A 21,402-nucleotide genomic window follows, 5' to 3' on the forward strand; every position below is an offset into this window, starting at 1 on the left:
TGTGACCTGTGCTAGTATTAACTGCAAACTTAGCACTCCATTCCCTAGAATATACTTTCAGATGCAACATGCCTTTTTTTCATGTTTTAATTCTAACATTTCATGTTGTGTACATTCAACCTTCCGAAGTCCTCTTAAGCAACTGTGTCAACACCTCTGTATCTGTGTGGGTCATGAGAAATGCAATGCAAACAAAAACAACTGCACTTGTATTAATTACTGTATCATAGTTCAAGAGCCTGTGCACAACATGTGCTCAAATCAGTAAACTTGTAACCAAATTCACATTTTGAGCTTTTCAGACAGGCCGACGAAAAAAAAGGATTGCAAGAAAAAGTTGTGAATTTGTGAATTACGATAGTGGCAAAGTACGCAGGACATCCGAAGCAGAAAGTGTTCTGGAGTGAGACCTGGAGTGAACCTAAAGTTTAGACTCTAGAATGGACTTTAGTCCTGTGATGGTTTGGCTGAATAACGTCATATCTGCTGCAGAAACTACCCTTTCCTCTTTGTGAAAGAGAAAAGGAGAAAACTTCATAAGCGGACATACTTCCTCTTCTTGGCTCTGCGCTCAATTATTGGGAAATCTGCAGAGTTTCGCAATCCACAGAGCCAACAATGAAGCTGCATGCAAAGCAGTCTTTCTTCTTCTTAATATCATTTTTATTCATCTATGTTGTTGCAGATCTTCAGGGTAAGTAGGATAAAACAGTTCTTAGCAAAACGGTCTTTGTGACATCACCTAATTTCTGTGTAATGCGTGTGTTCCTTAAACTTACATGTAGTACATGTTTTTCTTTTCCTTTTTTTGCACAAGTCGCTTTTTGTAAAACCGGTGTTTAAATCTGACAATATTAATCAATCAGTAATCAATGGTATTATGGCAGTAATAGTCATTTTAAAAGCTGATAATTAAACATCAACTTTTGTGTTCTAAGTCCAGGTGACTTCTTACCTGCAAAGGCTATTCACTCTGTTCAAAGGTGAATGATAGCAAAGAACCAAGCATGTGAGACGATTGTAGGTCAAATGTTTTAGAAGGACAGGTTGCAATTAATCAGACTTTGTTTTGTTTAAATTGGACCGTACAATTTTTAATTATTTTTATTTTTATTATTTTTCTTTGGCAAAAAAAGCTGTTTAAAAACAAACAAACAATATTTTTTGCTAACTTTATGCCGATAAGGAGTAAATGGAGTATTGCTGTGATTGTGAATAAACAGAAACAGATTTCTGCAGATTTCAACTCTGCTTCTTTACCAGGGTCACTGTAGACGCAACACACATCAAAGGAAGTCTATGGCAAAACAAAAAACCAGAGCCGTGTGAGCAAGTAGCTTTTTTAAAAAAATAATAAATGATGAAGTATCACACTTGGTCAGATCATTTAAACCACTTAAACAAACAAAAAATAATAGTAATAAAAATGGTCATGTAGTTTAAATGCCAATGTACAGCTGTGTGTCAGGATGTAGGACCTAAACACAGCACTCAAGCACAAGATGTTAACTGAAAACGGCAGCTTTATTGCTGGATATAATTCTATGCTTTTACAGAAAACCAAACTGAAAACAAGGAATCAGAAATAAGAAAATAAAACCAAAAAACTAAGGAACAAGGAAACTAATGGCTTAAAGCAGCAAACAGAGAACTAGGAATTTCCTAGGAGCATTGGTGTAACACACAGCAAAGAGTGTGTACGACGCAAAAACGGACAGAGGAAAAAACAGGGCTAAAATACACAAGGGAGTAATAAGGGAACTGACAACAGGAGGGACACCCAGCTTGAACTAATCAAACATAATGAGACAAAGGGCAAGCAAAATGAAAACACTGAACACCAGACAACAGACTATCAAAGTAACAGGCATGTCTCTGTAGCTTGAGCTCGATTAACATAATCCACCAAATGGTGTGCATCAAAAATGTAAAAATCAGAATTTAAATAATCAATAATGACAGGAATTACATAGTCCACAGCAAAATGTGACTTTTTATTGTTTGTTTTTGACAACAAGCTGTAGACAGCAATCAGATATTGCATGTTTTGAGAAAAGTACTTTTCACGGGAAATTTTATTTAAATATAAAGTTTTATGTGAAGATTTTCAGTCATTTCTAATATCCTGACAGCACCTGCAGTCCACACAAAGCTCGGGAGCCTGAAAGGTGAGTATGTGAGTGTGAAAGGGAAGGAGACTGGCGTCCATGCATACCTGGGTGTCCCATTTGCCAAGCCACCCCTTGGCCCTTCCTTGAGACTGGCTCCACCTCAGCCTGCAGAAAGATGGGAAGGAGTAAGAGATGCCACTAAACAGCCACCAATGTAAGAAATGTGAACTTCAACATACTTGGAGGAATTATTGTCTCTCTTTAAGGTGCATTCAGTCTAAAGAAGCTGTTTTGGATCTGGTTGATAAACTCGGTGGACTGCTGGCAGAAATACCAGACATCTCTGAAGACTGTCTTTACCTCAACATTTACACTCCTGCAAACAGAGCTAAAAATGCCAAGTTCCCAGTAAGAATCTTTTGCTGTAGGTTTTGAGGGATGCCTAAACACAATCTCAGTAAAGACACCCATCTTTAGAACTCAATTGTACATTTTATCATCTAAAATGTAAACTTAAATGTTCTTGTCCGTTTAAAGTTTAAATTCTTAAAGATTAGTTATTGTAGCTTGACTGAGACTCCAAAAGATCCTCTTATCTTTGATGGAAAGCTCTTTTATTATTCTTTCTAGGTCATGGTCTCAATCCATGGTGGGGGCTTTACGCTGGGATCAGCTTCAACATATGATGGCTCTGCCTTGGCTGCTTACCAAGAAGTGGTTGTGGTTCTGATCCAGTATCGCTTGGGAATTCTGGGTTTTCTCAGGTAAATAAACTCCATCCATCCATAATCTCTCCAACGGGTCGGCCCCAGCTGCCTTCTTCCAGTGGAACACTGGGAGCCCAGAACTCCTCACCAAGGAGGTGTCCAGGAGGCATCTAGTCAAATGCCTAAACCACCTTAACTGGCTCCTTTTGATCTGGAAGAAGAGTGCTCCTAGTCCATCCTGAATGGCCAAACTCCTCATGCCATCTCTAAGAGAGAGGGCAGCCACCCTTGGGAGAAAGCTCATTGTCACAGCACCAATCTGTCCATAAAAATTATGAACAGAATCTGTGATAAAGGGCAACCCTGGTGGAGTCCAGCACCCCCGAGGAACAATTACGATTTATTGTCAGCAATGCAAACCAAGCTCTTGCAACAGTTCTATAAGGACAGAATGAACCATGACAATGGGCCTCACGCCCCCATACTACTGAAGCATCTCACAGAAGAATACTCTGAAGGACTTAACTGAAGGCCTTCTCCAAGTCAACACAACCAATGTAGGCTGGTTGGGCGAACTGCGATAGACCCTCAAATATCCTCGAGACGATAGAGAGCTGTGTTCCGCACCCAGTAGAAAAACCACATTGTTCCTACAGTTCTAGCAGTTCAACTAGCTGACAAACTCTCTATTCCAGTACCCTGGCATTGAATTTCCTCTGAAGGCCGAGTAGTTTGATCCCTATATACAGTAGCTGGAGCACACTCCAGTCCCCCTTATGGAAGATGGGAAGCACAATTCCAGTCTGCCAATCCAGAGGTACAGCCCCTGATCTCCACGCAGCATTGTAGAGGCGTCTCAACTAAGACAGTCCTACAATATCCATAGCCGTAAGGAACTCAGGACGACCCTCATCCATTCCAGGGGTCCTGCCACCAAGGACATGTTTAACTGCCTCAGTGCCCCACTTGTCCCCAGACTTTACTTCTGCTATGGACGACTTGTCAGTATTCCTTTCACCCCCGACAATATCGTCAGTTGAAGTCAGCAGCACTCCACCTGCAATTTACACAGTGTCGGTAACGCACCCCTTTCCCCTCCTGAGCTGCCTGATAGTGTTCCAGAGGCTAACAAAACCTAATAGGACTTCTTCAGCGCGATGACTCCCTTCAACTCTGGTAAACACTGTCTAGTTCTGGGGTTAGCACCATGACAGGCACCAAGCCCCTTCAAATCAAATCAAATCAAATCACTTTTATTGTCACATCACATGTGCAGGTACATTGGTACAGTACATGTGAGTGAAATTCTTGTGTGCGAGCTTCACAAGCAACAGAGTTGTGCAAAATACAATAATGTAAACAAGCAAAATACAAGAATGGCTACATCTGAAACTAATAAATATATGTACAATATATAATAGTATATGCATTTCTGGATGTGTATACTAAATATTTTTCTACGTGTGTGTGTGTGTGTATACACATATTTTACAAATTAAATAGAGTAAACAATAAATAAAATATATAAAAATATACAGAGTTGAGACATGTGCAAAACAGTGGCATTACTGTACAGTATGGAGTGCATAATGTTAAAGTTCCAGTAGTGAAGCTGAGGTGTCTATGACGTGTTCAGCAGTCTGATGGCCTGGTGGAAAAAGCTGTCTCTCAGTCTGCTGGTACGGGACCGGGGCCTTGTCAGGTGTTCCCAGCGCACCCTCACTATACATTTGGGTGGTTCAGGTCTGTCCACCGTCATCCCCATGTGATCCAACTCACCACGAGATAGTGATCATTTGACAGTTAAGCACCTCCCTTTACCAAAGTGCCGAGAACATTCGCCCGCATATCTGATGATATGATTACAAATTCGATCATTGACCTGCAGCCTAGGCTTTCCTGGTGCAACCTGTAATTACATACACTCTTATATTTGAAGATGGTGTTCATTATGGAGAAACTGTGGTCCAGTAACAGAACACCACTTGGTTTTGTGTTAGGCAGGCTGTTTCTCCCACTCACGTCCCTCCAGGTGTTAGTAGACACACGTGTTGAGGTCTCCCAGTAGTATGACAGAGTCCCCCAGTTGGAGCACTCTCAAGCACCCCACCCAGGGACTCCAATAATGCCAGGTACTCTGAAATGTTGTTCAGCGCATGGGGGCAGATGATAGACAGTACCCATTCCCCAACCCAAATGTGCAGGGAACAAACCATTTCATCCACCGGGAAATCCTCAACGTGCAGGCAGCAAGCCAAGGGGATACCAGGATACCCACCCCAGCCCGAAGCTTCTCACCAAGGGCATGTCCAGACTGGGAAAGACTCCAGCCCCTCTCCAGGAGACTGGTTCTAGAGCCAAAGACACGCCTTCAGGTGAGCCTGACTATATCTAGCCAGTACCTCTCAACCTCCCACACTAGCTGAAACTTCTTCCCCACCAGAAAGGTGACATTCCATGTCTCTATCACCAGCTTCAGTAGTGGGCATCAGTCTCCCAGGGTCTCCATCTTTGGCACACACTGTAACCAACCCCTACGGTGCCTCCCATGTCCCTTGTTCAGGCAGTAGGGCCCCAGTCTTCCCAGGTCTGGTAAATTGTTCCCTCGATGTTGGACCCATGGAAATGTAAATGAACTCAAGTTATCAAAGTAGAACATACTATGGTTTTGTTTTTCTTCTTTTTTATCTGATTTTATAAGATAAAAAATTGAAAGTTGGCTTTATTTATCACGAGGTACAAACATCCATCCATCCATTCGCTTCCGCTTATCCTTTTCAGGGTCGCGGGGGGTGCTGGAGCCTATCCCAGCTGTCATAGGGCGAGAGGCGGGGTACCCCCTGGACAGGTCACCAGTCTATTGCAGGGCTAACACACAGGGACAGACAACCAATCATGCTCACATTCACTTGCACATTCACACCTAGTGGCAATTTGGATTATCCAATTAACCTATCCCCACAAACTGCATGTCTTTGGCCGGTGGGAGGAAGCCGGTATAGAGTGCATGTTGGCCTAAAGCTATGTTTATAGGTATAAACATAGCTTGGTAAATTTTTTACTACCTTACCATATCACTCAGCTTCAGCAAATGTGTGGAAGTGGCATATGCAGCTACTGTCCAACTGGACAAATAGAATGCAAGAGTGGTTTTCAGAATCCTGGCTCTATTAGCCCTGTCAATAACACATGAATAGAAGTGTCTTGTAAAAAGATGTTTCAATAAGGAAAAATACATTATAAAAATAACATTTTGTTCTATCAGCACTGGAGATTAGCACATTTCAGGGAACTTTGGCCTGCTGGACCAGGTTGAAGCTCTCAAGTGGATCCAGCAGCACATTCACAACTTTGGAGGAGACCCAGGATTAGTTACTATATTTGGAGTGTCTGCTGGTGGAGTGAGCGTGTCTCTTCTGGTAATCTACAGCTTAAATGAACTTTAAATAAACCTTTTCACTCTAGAACAAAAATTAATATTTGATGTGTTACTTGAATCATCAGCTCCTGTCACCACTGTCTGATGGGCTGTTTCACCGTGCTATTGCTGAGAGTGGCACAGCTGCAATGAATGTATTTGTGGCAAATGATCCTCTACCAATGGCGCAGGTTAATTATCCATATTCTTCCTTTTTTGGAGGGTTAAACATTTTTGTTGCAGAATAATGAGAATATTAAAATGGATTTGTTTTTGAAGAATATTTGCCATTTCACCTCAGGCAATTGCAAACGCATCTGGCTGCAGTCTCGAAAGCACAAAGAAGATCAGTGACTGCATGAGAAACCTTGATATTGATACTATAGTGGGTTTTACACAGGTGAGGTAATGGGTGCAAACATGATAGAGAATGATTATTATGTCTTCTACAATATTTCTTTGAAGCCTTTGATTTCTCCCTCAGCTCTGTTCATGCTATCACATCTTTTACTTTTGTATATTTAATTCTCTCAAGGATCCAAATTTGAGAATTCAAGTAAATGTTGATGGACATTTCCTGACTAAACCTGTGGATGAGCTGTTTCGTAAACATGAACTCCATGCTGTTCCATTCATGACTGGTGTCAATAATGATGAAGGTGGATGGATGCTTGCATCAGTAAGTGTCACAGGAACATGTAAATAAAAAGCTCCATGATCTCAATGTAGTTTGTTGTTGTTTTGTAATGTTGAAAAAAAAGTAATTTGGCTTGGTATTTCCTTAGTTTTTTGCTCCCCAAAACTGGACAGAAGGACTAGATCGGGAATTTGTTTTGAACATGGTTTCCTTCTTCTACCCCGACGTAAGGCAGACACCACTTGATGTTACAATATTACTGTCCCCGACCTGCTCGAGCTTCTTTGATTGATGTGCTGCTTATTTCTTTAAGCCTAAAGCAGCATTTATCAGCGATGTGATAGCTGATGAATATTTAATAACTGAATAACAAATGTATGTGTGTTTAGATCTCCTAATGGGCACAACCTTGTCCACTGGCCAAAGTATGGAGCAGAAGAAAAGTACCTGGCGATTGGTTTAAAAAAGCAGGTAACTGCTCAGCACCTGAAGAAGGAGCGCTTTGTCTTCCTGACTCAGACCGTCCCAGAGAAGATCAAACAGCATGAGGAAAATGCAGAACGCAGCGAGCTGTAGAAAACTCACATCTGGTCTCTGCTCCATCAATTTTTTAAAATAATTAGAATAAATCATAATTCATTTAGCGACCATTCTTTACACATGAAATATTAGTTACAGTGAACAACACTTTTTGGTAAAACATTTGGTGTTACCTTGATCATTTCCATTCTAACATATATTTTTTTAGAATCCATGATTGTGTTCTTTAAAAGCGCTATTCTCACCTTTCCACAAAACCCACGTCTCCCGTTTATAACCAGCACTCTAAACATAGGGTATGTCAAATAATCCTCGTTAATGACAAGAGCAGTTTTTGTATAGTTTAAGACATTGATCATCGATAAACAAATGCAACTGTTTTTACTTCACTATAATCAAAGTGTAATTGTGGAAGTGAAAGAAAATAGTAGATAAAAGGTTGCTAGTTGAGAGCAGCTGTCATAACATAAAAAAAACCTTGTTAAAATAAACAGATGTGACATCCTGGTTCTTTTCAGTTTTTATTTTTTTCTCATAAGAGGTGTTTAAGTTAACTGCTGTGATGACCCTTTGTGACACCAGCCAAAAAGAGCCTCCTATTAGTAAAGCTGCATTGTAATTGTAGGCCAACATGCACTCTATAAATTTTGTGCCCCTTGATGAAATCTGGATTATATGCCCTATAGTTTAGGTATATTATTCTACTGCAGTACTCATCTTAACTTCATGCCTTGATAAAACTTTAGGTGTTGTGATTAGCTTACATGTTTTCATGGCTGATGCAAAACTGCTTTTCATCTTTACACCTATCCTACTCATATAGGAGTGGATGTTTCTTTTACACAGCACAGTGATTGTGCTAGTGATTAACATTAAGCACTATGATTGGTGAATGGTGATGCTGGCAGGTCGCCTGTTAGGCATTACCTCTACTAACAGTGTTTGTATTTTATGTGTATTTTTGATAAAATTGTCTGGAATGAAATATATTTCAGTAGTCCATTTAAGAAATCTGAGCAGTTGTTTAGCTATGGGGATTTTATGCATATTTCTAGTGTTACCTGATAACTTAGCATTCCATCTCTTAAAATATGTTAATCTTTTGGGTTGGTATTGGTACTAATTTAAAAATATATACCTCAAACGTGCACTATGAAAAATGTCTGAATATTTTTGTGTTGGCTGTCATGTCTTTTCTGTACATATTTTATATATTTTATAGCACATTTAAACAGCAGAGGTTGACCCAAAGTGTTTTAAAGACCGGCACATTTACATTACAATGTATTTACGTGAAAAACTGAAAGATGTGTTTTGCTGCGAAAAGTAAAAATCACAGTGATTTAATGGTCATTAAACTGGTTTCAAAATTTGGCAAACGGATAATGATTCGCTGCTCTCGTCTACATAACCTCACTTTATTGGTTAAAAGTATTGGTATTGATACAGCTCAATCTGCCTCCACGCGTCTGCTTTTGGATACTGCTTCCCTCAACACGCAGCCGTCTGCGTAACCTACAGGCAACGACACTGACTGACTTGACAGCAGTGGGACAGACAGTTTGCTGTACTTTGATCGCTTTTTGCTGTGCCTTAAAATCAGTGCAATCCAGTTACACCCCGCAGGATACAGTACATGCGCTTACAAGGAGACTGCTTCATATGAGGAAGCCCTACTTCTCTTGGCTTTTCTCTCACTTTTTGCACAATCGTGTGTCGTAATCTGCCCCAACACCACCATGACGTGCCATGCCAGGCAGACTTTTTGCTCTCTAATGCCAGTTTTATTTCTCTGTGTTGCTGCAGACCTGGACGGTGAGTAAGAGGAAACACTTCTTTGAACATTGACATTCGTGCTTTTGCGTTTGTTGATCTATAGAGCACATTTCATTCATAATGATGTAAATCCAAGCCCATCATGTATTCATGATTTGAATCCTGGGTTGTGCGAAATCCTAGAAATACACCTTAGACAAAGTGAATCTGTGAACTAAGGTGTAGGTCTGTTAGGTTATGTTGTGGTGATCGTCGGGTTGGGGGATTTGTGTTCATACTGGAGTTCAAAATTAAAAGCAATGGAAGATGGACAAGAAAAGTTCAAAGCCATCAAGTCCCCAGTTTAGAAAAAAGAGAAAAGAAGAGGAGGAGAAACGAGCAAAAGATGCAGGTAAGCAGGCTAGGACCGCCACTGCATCTATACCAGGGGTGGGCATGGTGTCCCTGCAGGTTTTAGATGCGTCCTCGAACCAACACAGCTGATTTAAATGGCTAAATTAGCTCCTCAACGTGTCCCGAAGTTCTCCAGAGGCCTGGTAACGATCATGTGATTCAGGTGTGTTGACCCAAGGTGAGATCTAAAACCTGCAGGGACTCCGGCCCTCGTGGACTGAGATTGCCCACCCCTGTCGACCTTTTTTTGCTCATAAATACCTTTATGAAAAGTGATCACCCTCGCAAAAAAAAAAAAAACCATAGATTTATCCAGGTAGTAAAAACAATTTCCGCGTTTAACTCATCCTAAATGGAAGAAGTGAGATTGTTTTTCTGTCGATTAAAATTGGTGGAATCACGTGACACCCTGCACGCTATATTAAGTCTTAAGTTACGCGGAGGAATCTGCATGAGGAGGGACTGCCTCTCCTGGCACTTAGTTTTTGCAAAGTCGCCGATTGTTGTAATGTGTATCAAGACCACAATGAAGTCCAATGCAAAGCTGAATTTCTGGTTTTCAATGTCCGTTTTATTTCTCTGTGTTGCTACACAGCTGAGAGGTAAGTTAAAGTGAAACGCTTCTATGAACAATGACATCTGTGCCCTTGTGTTTATCTCTGGACCGTGCACCTCCAGCTGTATGTCCATAACTGGATCAAGGACACACATGGTTTATATTAACTGGCTCTAGTATTTCATTACTGATCTTCACATAGCTGGGTGACTGTAATTTGATGGAAGCTACAAATAAATAAGTAGTTCTTTTTTCCCCCTGCTTTTTACAACTATAAGTATTTTTGAAATCTGAAATATTAGATTTCATAAATCATGAAGCTTTATGTTATGATTCTCACTGATTTCTAATATCCTGACAGCGCCTGTAGTCCACACAAAGCTCGGGAGCCTGAAAGGTGAGTATGTGAGTGTGAAAGGGAAGGAGACTGGCGTCCATGCCTACCTGGGTGTCCCATTTGCTAAACCACCCCTCGGCCCTTCCTTGAGACTGGCTCCACCTCAGCCTGCAGAAAGATGGGAAGGAGTAAGATATGCCACTAAACAGCCACCAATGTAAGAAACATGTGCTTCAGTTGTTGTAAAACACAGTTTGAAAAACATCCAGCATTTATTAAATGTTTTTATTTTTCAGGTGCATACAACCTGAGCGATTTGCTTTGGCACTGCTTGATAAACTCGGTTTCTTGTTGGCTGATATCCCAGACATCTCTGAAGATTGCCTTTACCTCAACATTTACACTCCTGCTAAAAGAGCTGATGATGCCCAGCTCCCAGTAAGAACCTTTTGCTGTAGGTTTTGAGCCTTGCTGGTCATTGCTGAAGAAATTTTCAGTGACAGTTGGTTTCCTTTTAAGGATTTTCATATGACAAAAAAACACCCCCTTTTAGAGCCAGTTGCAATGGGTTTGCCTTTATACCCAAATATTTTTTGTTTATCTTAAACATTAATTTAATACTTATTAATTGAGACTCATGCTGTGTGCTTAGCAGGCACAAAAATTGCTTTGAAGGAAAAATAAGAATGAAGAATCAAAAATATCTTTGATTTTTTTTTTTTTTTCCAGGTCATGGTCTGGATCCATGGTGGAGGCCTCACAGTAGGATCAGCTTCAACATATGATGGATCTGCCCTGGCTGCTTACCAGGACGTGGTTGTGGTTCTGATCCAGTATCGCTTAGGACTTCTGGGTTTTCTCAGGTAAATAAACTTAAGTTACCAAATTAGAACATACTGTTGTCCTGTTCTTTTCCATTTTCAAAGACTGCTCACCTTCACCAACTCTAAATTTAGCTTAGTATGCCATTCAACTCTTTGTTTTATCAGCACCGGAGATGAGCACATTTCGGGGAACTTTGGCCTGCTCGATCAGATTGAAGCTCTCAGGTGGATCCAGCAGCACATTCACAGCTTTGGAGGAGACCCAGGATTAGTTACTATATTTGGAGAGTCTGCTGGTGGAGTGAGCGTGTCTCTTCTGGTAAGAATCTACAGTTAGAGGAACTTTATATAAACTTTTGCTGTGGAAACCAACCTTTAATATGTGATGTGTTACTTGAATCACCAGCTCCTGTCACCACTGTCTGATGGGCTGTTTCATCATGCAATTGCTGAGAGCGGCACAGCTGCAATGGATTTACTTGTGGAAAATTATCCTCTACTAAAGGCACAGGTTTATTATGTTATTCTGGGGGATGTTAATCATTTTTCATTGTAAAACAGTAAGAATAATGCAACAGGTTTGCTTTTCTAAATTGATATCTTTTCACCAGGAGGTTTCAAATGCATCTGGCTGCAGCCTTAAAAGCACAAAGACGTTTGCTGATTGCATAAGAAGCCTTGATATTGATACCATAGTGGATTTTACCAAGGTAAATTACTGGGTGGAAACCTGATGTGGATTTCTGATTGGCTGAACAGTCTCATGATGTCTCTTAAATAACTCAAGGGAACTATTTTTACTTATTTACTTATCTTTTACTGTTTTACGCTATTGGAATTTTTACTTTTGTGCATTTTATTCACAAGGACCGACGGTTAAGATGTCCTGTAAATGTTGATGGGCATTTCCTGACAAAACCTGTGGATGAGCTGTTTCGTAAACATGAACTCCTCACTGTACCATTCATGATGGGTGTGAATAATGATGAAGCGGGATGGATGCTAAAAAATGTAAGTGCCCATCAAAATTTGATATCTTATTTTTGTTTAAACCGGCAATGTTAAGTGCAGCAAGGTTTTTATTCTTTCTTTTAGTTATTCATTAGTGTTCCACAAAATTGGGCAGAAGGAATGGATCGGGCACAAGTCATCAATGCAATGGCCTTCTTCTATCCCAATGTAAAGCACACACTGCCTGATATCACAAAATGAACCCAACCTGCTCAAGCATCTTTCACTGATGTGTTCTTTATTTCCTTAAGCCTAAAGATGCATTCATCAAAAATTTGATAATTGATGAATATATTGGAAACGGTGCCAACCGTGTGAAAAACCGAGATGGGTTCTCTGAGGTTACTGCAGATATTATATTCAATATTCCAGTCATTAAAACTGCTAATGCGCACAGAGGTAACTTTTATAGATTAATGCACATTTATCTAGAAACAATTATTTCATATTTACCGCTCTTACTAAGTGTGACACTTGTTTGTCTAATTCTAGAAGCGGGTGCTCCTGTATACCTGTATGAGTACCAGCATTCCTTGAAAATGGTGCAGAAAAGAAGACCGAGCTTTGTTGGGAGTGATCATACAGATGAAATTTTTACAGTGATGGGATTTTGCTTCACAACTACCCACGTTAAACTGCCTCGTGAGTGAAACCTAAAAAGTTTAATCTGAGCATGAGATATTTGGTTTGTTAGTTTTTGGGGTTTTCTGGGGTTGGAGTGCAGGATTTTTTACAAGATTATCACTTTAGATCCATGCTTTGTGGAGGAGGAACAGTTGAGCAGAACCATGATGAGCTACTGGGGCAACTTTGCTCGCACAGGGTAAGCTTACATATTTTAGTATACTGGGAGATAATACCACATTGTTATATCGTGTATATCTGTCTGCGTGTAGGTCTCCTAATGGGCACGACCTTGTCCACTGGCCAAAGTATGAAGCAGATGAAAAGTACCTGGCGATTGGTTTAACAACGCAGGTAACTGCTCAGCACCTGAAGAAGGAGCGCTTTGTCTTCCTGACTCAGACCGTCCCAGAGAAGCTCAAACGGCATGAGGAAAATGCAAAACGCAGCGAGCTGTAGAAAACTCGCATCTCTTCTGTTACGTCAGTTTTTGATATCATTACCAAATAATAAAATGCATAAATTAATCACTTATGACTTAATTGCCTGCCTTTCCATTCTACATTCACACAACTCATACTAGCCAGTAAACTATGGTTAATAGATGTGCGATTCAGTTCTGCTGCTTGTAATCGGGGTTTAAAGTGTTTTAATTAATTTCATTTTCATAGCACCAAATCAGAACAACAGTTTTCTCAAGGTGCTTTATAATGCAAAGTAAATGCCTCAGAATAATCAGCCAGATGATCACCTTATGAGCAAGCACTTTGGTGACAGTGGAAAGGAAAATCCCTTGTAACAGGAAGAAACTTCTGGCAGAACAATGGCTCAGGCAGGAGTGACTATTTGCTGGATCGGCTGGGGGTGAGAGTAGATGACAATACACATGCAAAACGGTGTGAAATAAACAGATGTGACAACCTGGTTCTTTTCATTTTTTTTTTTTTTTTTTTTTTTCCTCTTTTGTTTATTCATTACTGAGAAGAGCGCTTAAGCTGAAAAGCTCCCTGAAGTCTGATGTGAGCAGTTCAATAGGTCAAACTTAGTTTTCCACAAATTCAGGCATATGGCATTTAAAATAGTACAAAGCAACACTTTTAAAAGGCAAATTATTCAAACAGCTGGGTTACAGAGAAAATAACTTATCAAACAAATTCACTAAAGTTGAGATGGAATTTAATGGAGGGACAAAAAGGAAACACAACAACGCTTTAGCAGATATCTATTTTTTGCAAATATTAGTAAAGCTGCAGTCTGATATAAAAGTGCTGGCCAGTGGTTTTCAAATGATTCAATATATTGCCCAGAAAAGTGCACTTGGAGTAGGAAAGCTACTGGGCATCACCATCAGGCCATAATGAGACATACAGACACTTACTTGGTACTGCGCTGTTAGATCGTATAATGTTCAGCTACTAGGTCTAGAATTTAAAACAACTGGGAAACCTGTAGGGAATAACTTTGCAGGTATAAAGCCAGGCAAACACTGTGTCAGCCATTAAACGAACAAACTCAATACATTTCAAAGGTAAGTGAAGCTTCAGTTTCATACCATAGTTACAGAAGCACAAACTGTCTAACGCTGATACTTTGAATAAATCCAGATTATGTATCTGTTATCGTTGTCACATTACAATTCCTTTTTCCATCTTACATAATAATTCAGGTGTGGTGATAGTAAGCATGTCTGATGTTGCTGAAGGACATAAACGTCTGACCAACGCTGGTTGATGTAAGTACCGTGTTTGATAAGACGGCGGGTGAACAGTTAGAAAATTGCCCGCTTGTAAAACATATTCAGCAATTCTATTTGACACCATACAATGAATGAAACTTAAAACACGTTTGTTGTACTTAATACTCGTCTGTCCTTGTATCACTAATGTCGGGCAAAGAGAAACACCTGAGATGCTGTCTTTTCTAAAGTCTGGATGTCTCTAAAGGAAAAAAACTGAGGGGGAAAAAGGCATGCTGCTTTATTGAAAACAAAACTGGTTCAGATAGTGGTTATGAGTGTAAATAAATGCAGCATGCAGTTTAATATGTTGGGCACTGAACTCAGTATAATACTATATTATATAGTAGAATACATTGGACACCTTTGTCTTCTTCAAGCACTGCCAAGTACAGACATGGATTTAGAATCAGAGGCACATACAGTTTGATCTATAATAAATGGTGTCATTCCTTTGTTCTTTTTTTTTTTGTTTTTTTTGTCCTACAGTGAATAAATCAATTTGTGACCTGTTATCATGCTGCACTGGAGGATTAAAGTCATACGTTAGGTGAAGACAAACAGTGACACGGGCAGCCTTTCAAAGAGTTTGGATTGGAACAAGCTAAAGTTAGATGGTAACACCTAATGCCTTTCAAACTCTTAAGTTAATCATGATAGTATCGTTGCCAGCAGAAGACAGAGGTGTAATTGTGTAGAATGGTTGTTATGATGGCTATTACTGTGGGAGGAGACTTAAAGCTTGGTGCATCAGGATGTCCAGGACTGCATGTTGCGCAGCATGGCCTCAAATCGCTCCAAGTCGGGGGCATGAGCGTGAGGTAAGTTGTCCGTCAGGCGACTGTACAGACTGAAAGACTTCAACTCCAGCCAGATGAAACCAAACCGGTCCTTATCAAACAGCACAAAGAGCCCCGGGGTGCGCTCCGGACTTGTAAAGCCATGCCCAGCAATCAGGCCTGTCCCATAGAAGCTGAAAGAGAGATGCGTGTCCTCATCGATTAATACATTTTGTTACATATATTGACTGGTTCATAAACGTACACTATGCACAGGATATTAAAAGCAATAGTGAAGACGTCTTGATGCATTCTCAATCATCCAGGAAAGTAAATCTCCAAAAAGTTGATTCTGTTCATCTGGACGTAGCGTTCAGTCTCGACTGAAGAAGTCACTTGGATGAGTGACGAAACGTTTCTCCCACAAAATGCTATGTCCAGATGAACAGAATGAACTTTTTGGAGACAATAGTGAAGACCAGTATTTTCCTTCATTGATGAATTAATTGTGACCATTACCTTAATATCATTGCCCTTTATGGTAAATGCCTTTCAAAATATTTTGAATTCTGTAACAAAAGCCTGTTAGCCAAATCCTCACCATTTTCTGCAGGTGCGAGGGTACTCCTCGTTGCGAGCCATGACCCCCATAGGCAAGACAAAAGGCTGTGTTTCAGGATTGGATCTGCTACTGTGACTAGAGTCACAGCTGTCTGAACAAGCACCGTGATCTGACTCCATCTCCTCTGCTGCGCTGGAACCACCACAGGCCCCTTCAGCTGCACATCTACCTGTGGCAGAAGTGCCATTTTCCTTTTGTTCCTGCTCCCTCTGTACTTCCTCATGCACTCCCATTACTAGCCGTGACAGCTCCTCAATGTTACACTGTTGCTCCAAGTCTGGGAGGACCACAGGCCGACACAGGTTAACATCCAGTGTGAGCTGCCCTGCAGGAACATTGGGATCTCCCTGCAGGAAACCATAAAATCAGAGTATGCACCATGAGTAGATTTACATGCAATTTAAATCCACAGTCTTGAAAAAGAAAAACCCATTTTCAGTTCTAAGGTTTTATGTATCACAACATAATTGGGAAACAATAGAATAGAATAGAATTCAACTTTATTGTCATTGCACATGTCAGAGGTACAAGGCAATGAAATGCAGTTTGCATCCATCCAGAAGTGCTTTAGCCATAATATAGATATATAAACAAAAAAAAAACACCAAGTCTTAACCAGGTCTGAATGTTATTTAAAGACTATCTCAGATTAACAATACCACATGATACCATTACACAGCATCTTATTTATTTAACAAAAATACAGAAGTGGCGTGTGAAAAAATAAGTGTACACTAGATTCAACAGAAACCAATGTTAGCAGCATTAACTTCAAGTAACTGTTTCTGTATGACTTATGTATGACAACTCATACCCTGGATATGCTGAATGTGTTTGCTGAAACTGGTGCTGTGCATTATGGCCAAACAGGGTATTGGGCCTCATTTACTACAGTGTGCATGCACAAATCTGTGCATAAATTGTGCACACGAATGTTTCAGGCACAAATCTGTGATTTTAGAAAATTTTTGTGCCTGAATTTGTTGGTACTTTAGGAATAAATTTAGAAGTCCCTCTGACCATGCACTGCACCTAAGGAATTTAAACAAAGGTCTTTAAAATGCACACTACTACTAGTGATACTAATAATAACAATAACACTTATAGTTATTATTAATATTGGCTTTTGGTTGGACACAAAGTGCTCAGAATTACAAAAAAGGGATGTAAAGAAAACAAAATACTATCACTAAGGAAAAGCACAGCCACTGTTCGGAGGAAACTCATTTCCGCTGTTCATATCCTTTCAGTCACTAACCAACATTCATGACCCTAGGTGAGGGTGAGGGTGAGAACTTTTGAGAGTGAAAGTATTTTTTGCGTATGGCAAAAACATTTCCACACAAATATAAGTGAGGCCCACTGTTGCAGAAGTCTTGTGGTTTGTTCAAATTATACTTTGGAGACCTAAGCTGTGCTGACATGTTCTTTTTAGAGAGAAGAGGCATTCTCCTGTCACCCCTTGCAAATATGCCATCAGAATCAGAATTAGAATCAGAGCCATACTTGTTAAGTCATTTTCTAGTTGTGCTGTAATGAATTTTAACATTTAACATGCTAACTAAAGCATGCAGAGTCTGAGATGTAGCTCTTGGGTTTCTTGCAATTTTTACTTGCAAGTACTGCAGGGTCTGATCTTAGGGTAAATTTGCTAGGATGTCGACTCCTGCAAAGATTTGTTGTCTTCAACTTCTGAATGATCTCTCTTATTGTAGAATGATGGACTTGAAATTGTTTGGAAATGGCTTATTTTACTTTGCAGATTGCTGCTCACACTCACTGGTGATCAGTTAATCAAGTGCTTTTAATTAGCAGCACGTGGTTACTACTTACCGTCTTAGTTGCTACAAAAGCATTAAGTGTGCACTTAATTTTTCACACACTTCCAGAATTTTGGCTTAGTTTTAATTAAAGAGATAAAAGACAGAATGTAACATGTTATATCTTGTTGCTCCTCTAAGAATGCATGAACAGATTGAGGGATTTTAAGCTGCAGGGCCCACATTTAAGAATCACTTTCATTTAAAATGAGTACAACCACTAATAATGATTATTACTTACAGTGAGTTTGGTTGCTCTTGCAGACATTCCATGGAAACTAAGCATGACAATCTCCAAGCCATGACTACCATAGGTGCCTTTGAAAAGGCCTGGCTGCAGCAGATCAGAGGGCTTTGCAGGTGGCAGGTAGATCCTTCGGTATGTCAAGCAGTTACTGTCATAGGAAAATAGATGAAAGCATACAGGTTTATTTAGGCATATTACAATCATTATCATTTTAACATGGAAGTACAACAGAGAAAATGCACGTAAGCAAAAAATAAATACAAAAAATGCATACTCATATTGACTAGTATAAATGAACTTCATTAGGATAAGCTCCTGCATGTGCTCATGAAATATTTCTTCCAGTGTCCTCCCCCATTCTTCCTCCAACCATGTCCTGAACTCCTGCACAGACACACACATCGTAAAAAGTTGATAACAGTCTCTGAATTTCACCATCATCAGCATGCATGGGCTTTAAAAGATAGCATACACTGTAAAGGTAGTAAAGGTATTTGACCCACCTCCTGTCTGCCTCCTGGCATGCGGTGATGGTCAGTCTGGTTACACTTTGTTGAAAATTCATCCTTCTTTACTGTCTATATATAACAGAATATAAGACATATAAGAGAATTACATACTTTGATAAGATATTAAACTCAAACTAACATCATCTATTTGTGTCAAAAAAGACAGTATCACTCTGCTTTTTCAAATGTGTAAACCCTTACCTGTATGTCTCCTTTGTGAGGACCTTTGTGTCCATACATGCACTCCACAGTTGCCTTGTTGCTCTCCATCATGTGGATCTGGAAGAGTGGGCGCCTTCTCATGGGGTCCTCCACGCGGGGGTCGTGAGGTGGCAAATACATCCAGCCAATGATGAACAACCCGTCCACCTGAATGAAACATATTTTGAAGAATTTACCTGCACTACCTAAATTATATGTTCCTTTATACCAATATTTACTATATGTAGCAGTTTTGTGCAAAAGAGGAAAACTACCTACCACAACATTGAGCAATCCACCATAAGGGCCAATGTCAGGCTGCCATAGGCCCAAAATATGCCTGTATGGGTAAAGTACTGTAAAACAAGAGCATAATAACACACCATACAAATCATTATATGCACTGCTTCACTTGAGGTTTAACATTAGCTCACTGTCTGGTTGACAAAAACAAACAAACACCAGTTGATGTTAAAAAACACTCAACTTTTGGTTTATGAGCCAAAGGGAAGAAATGTGTAAACTGATGGTGTTCCTGCCAACCAAGTTTCTGAACAACACACACAGCACACCTGTCTTTCCATTTCATTTTCAATACTCACACAAGAAGCTCAGGGGATATTTTTTAATAACCATAACCATAACGCAGACTACATTGCACTGCTATGACTGTGGCTTGCAGATTAAGTCAATAAAAGTCACCCCACACGTAACCCATCATGCTGCAGCCTCCACGTAGAGGCCCATGTACATACAGTGTGTGTACACGTCTTTATAGTTGTGTGTGTGTATATATATATATATATATATATATATATATATATATATATATATATATATATATGCAAGTTTATTTGTATAGCACAATTCAACAACTAATATATATATATATATATATATATATATATATATATATATATATATATATATATATATATATATATATATATATATATATATATATATATATATATATATATATATGACATAAAGACAAGAAAGCTCCTTACCATGCATGGAGGGTTTCACCCCAAATCCAGCACCCTGAGGCTGTACGCTAAGCGGAAGGAAGGGGGCCGGGGACTGGTGAGTGTCAGCACCACAGTCCAGGATGAGACAACGAACATCCAAGAATACATTAGGAAGATGGCCCCAACTGACCGAGTGCTCAGTGAATACCTCAGGCAGCAGAAACCCAAGAAAGAGGAGGGAGACGAGGAACCATCATGGAAGGACAGGCCCCTGCACGGTATGTACCACCGGCAGATAGAGGAGGTGGCTGATATCCAGAAATCCTACCAGTGGCTGGACAAAGCTGGACTGAAAGACAGCACAGAGGCACTAATCATGGCAGCACAAGAACAAGCTCTGAGTACAAGATCCATAGAGGCTGGCGTCTATCACACCAGGCAAGACCCCAGGTGCAGGCTGTGTAAAGATGCCCCAGAGACAATCCAGCACATAACAGCAGGGTGCAAGATGCTAGCAGGCAAGGCATACATGGAACGCCATAACCAAGTGGCCGGCATAGTGTACAGGAACATCTGTGCCGAGTATAACCTGGAAGTCCCGAGGTCAAAATGGGAGATGCCCCCAAGGGTGGTGGAGAATGACCGAGCTAAGATCCTGTGGGACTTCCAGATACAGACGGACAAAATGGTGGTGGCTAACCAACCGGACATAGTGGTGGTAGACAAACAGAAGAAGATGGCCGTAGTGATCGATGTAGCGGTTCCGAATGACAGCAATATCAGGAAGAAGGAACACGAGAAGCTGGAGAAATACCAAGGGCTCAGAGAAGAGCTCGAGAGGATGTGGAGGGTGAAGGTAACGGTGGTCCCCGTGGTAATCGGAGCACTAGGTGCGGTGACTCCCAAGCTAGGCGAGTGGCTCCAGCAGATCCCAGGAACAACATCGGAGATCTCTGTCCAGAAGAGCGCAGTCCTGGGAACAGCTAAGATACTGCGCAGGACCCTCAAGCTCCCAGGCCTCTGGTAGAGGACCCGAGCTTGAAGGATAAACCGCCCGCAGGGGCGTGCTGGGTGTTTTTTTTATATATATATATATATACATACACACACACACACACACACACACACATATACTAGGGGTGCAACGATACACAAAATTCACGGTTCGGTTCGGTACTTTGGTGTCACGGTTCGATATTTTTTCGATACAAAAAAAATGTTCATGCCTTTTTAATTTGTCATTTATTAAAATTATAAATATATATTTTAACTCAAAAGTACAGTTTTTAAATTTAACCCTAACTAGAGCTGGGCGATATGAGATTTTTTCATATCACGATATGTTTTTTTCATTTCAGGCGATAACGATATCTATCACGATATAAGCCAAATAACTATATTTGTAAGATTTAAATGTGCTGTTGCTCACAAGTAAAATGTGAAATAATCAGCAGCTTGTTTTTATTTAAATATTTATTTCCCATAATAAGTTCAACAGGGTAGATGTACTTAAGGAACATGAGACTTTTTCAGATAAATAAAGGCAAATATTGCAAACTACACAAAAGACAGCCGCTAAAGCGT

General features: G+C 40.2%; 3 protein-coding genes across 5 annotated transcripts in view; 2 read left to right on the plus strand and 1 right to left on the minus strand.

Annotated features, from left to right (window-relative positions):
• The first annotated feature begins 111 nt into the window (after positions 1-111).
• On the plus strand, positions 112-8,771 carry LOC147324452 (fatty acyl-CoA hydrolase precursor, medium chain-like). Its single transcript, XM_086298263.1, is given in 10 exon segments — positions 112-694; positions 2,133-2,325; positions 2,378-2,519; positions 2,742-2,875; positions 6,084-6,237; positions 6,323-6,427; positions 6,538-6,636; positions 6,772-6,915; positions 7,022-7,099; positions 7,263-8,771. Coding segments are annotated over 10 exon segments (1,134 nt in total). The 5' UTR covers positions 112-618; the 3' UTR covers positions 7,272-8,771.
• A 145-nt stretch (positions 8,772-8,916) lies between these two features.
• LOC147324453 (cocaine esterase-like) lies at positions 8,917-13,468 on the plus strand. 3 transcript variants are annotated; one of them, XM_086298257.1, is made up of 13 exons: positions 8,917-9,228; positions 10,500-10,692; positions 10,772-10,913; positions 11,205-11,338; positions 11,465-11,618; positions 11,706-11,810; positions 11,911-12,009; positions 12,167-12,310; positions 12,395-12,478; positions 12,562-12,709; positions 12,803-12,952; positions 13,061-13,133; positions 13,207-13,468. In XM_086298257.1, the coding sequence occupies exons 1-13, from the start codon at positions 9,153-9,155 to the stop codon at positions 13,391-13,393; spliced, it is 1,689 nt and encodes a 562-aa protein (XP_086154383.1). In that variant the 5' UTR covers positions 8,917-9,152; the 3' UTR covers positions 13,394-13,468. The 3 variants fall into 3 exon arrangements, with proteins under 3 accessions (XP_086154383.1, XP_086154381.1, XP_086154382.1); XM_086298255.1 differs by lacking the exon at positions 8,917-9,228 and adding an exon at positions 9,970-10,184; XM_086298256.1 differs by lacking the exon at positions 8,917-9,228 and adding an exon at positions 9,972-10,184 and having other exon boundaries at positions 11,706-11,804.
• fbxo31 (F-box protein 31) overlaps positions 13,208-21,402 on the minus strand; it is a 13,317-nt gene continuing 5,122 nt past the window's right edge. The window contains exons 3-9 of the mRNA XM_086298262.1: positions 19,127-19,203; positions 18,848-19,015; positions 18,641-18,715; positions 18,412-18,521; positions 18,132-18,285; positions 16,050-16,417; positions 13,208-15,642 (exon numbers count right to left, since the gene is read on the minus strand). Coding sequence (XP_086154388.1) covers positions 15,420-15,642; positions 16,050-16,417; positions 18,132-18,285; positions 18,412-18,521; positions 18,641-18,715; positions 18,848-19,015; positions 19,127-19,203 — 1,175 coding nt within the window. The 3' untranslated portion in view covers positions 13,208-15,419. The remainder of the gene's footprint in view (positions 15,643-16,049; positions 16,418-18,131; positions 18,286-18,411; positions 18,522-18,640; positions 18,716-18,847; positions 19,016-19,126; positions 19,204-21,402) is intronic.

Source organism: Aulonocara sp. 'chitande type north' Nkhata Bay, linkage group LG7 (genome assembly GCF_057382095.1).
Source record: "Aulonocara sp. 'chitande type north' Nkhata Bay isolate Kocher_YH1m ecotype deep benthic linkage group LG7, A_spYH_male_GT1.1, whole genome shotgun sequence".
NCBI classification, from domain to species: Eukaryota; Metazoa; Chordata; class Actinopteri; order Cichliformes; family Cichlidae; genus Aulonocara; species Aulonocara sp. 'chitande type north' Nkhata Bay.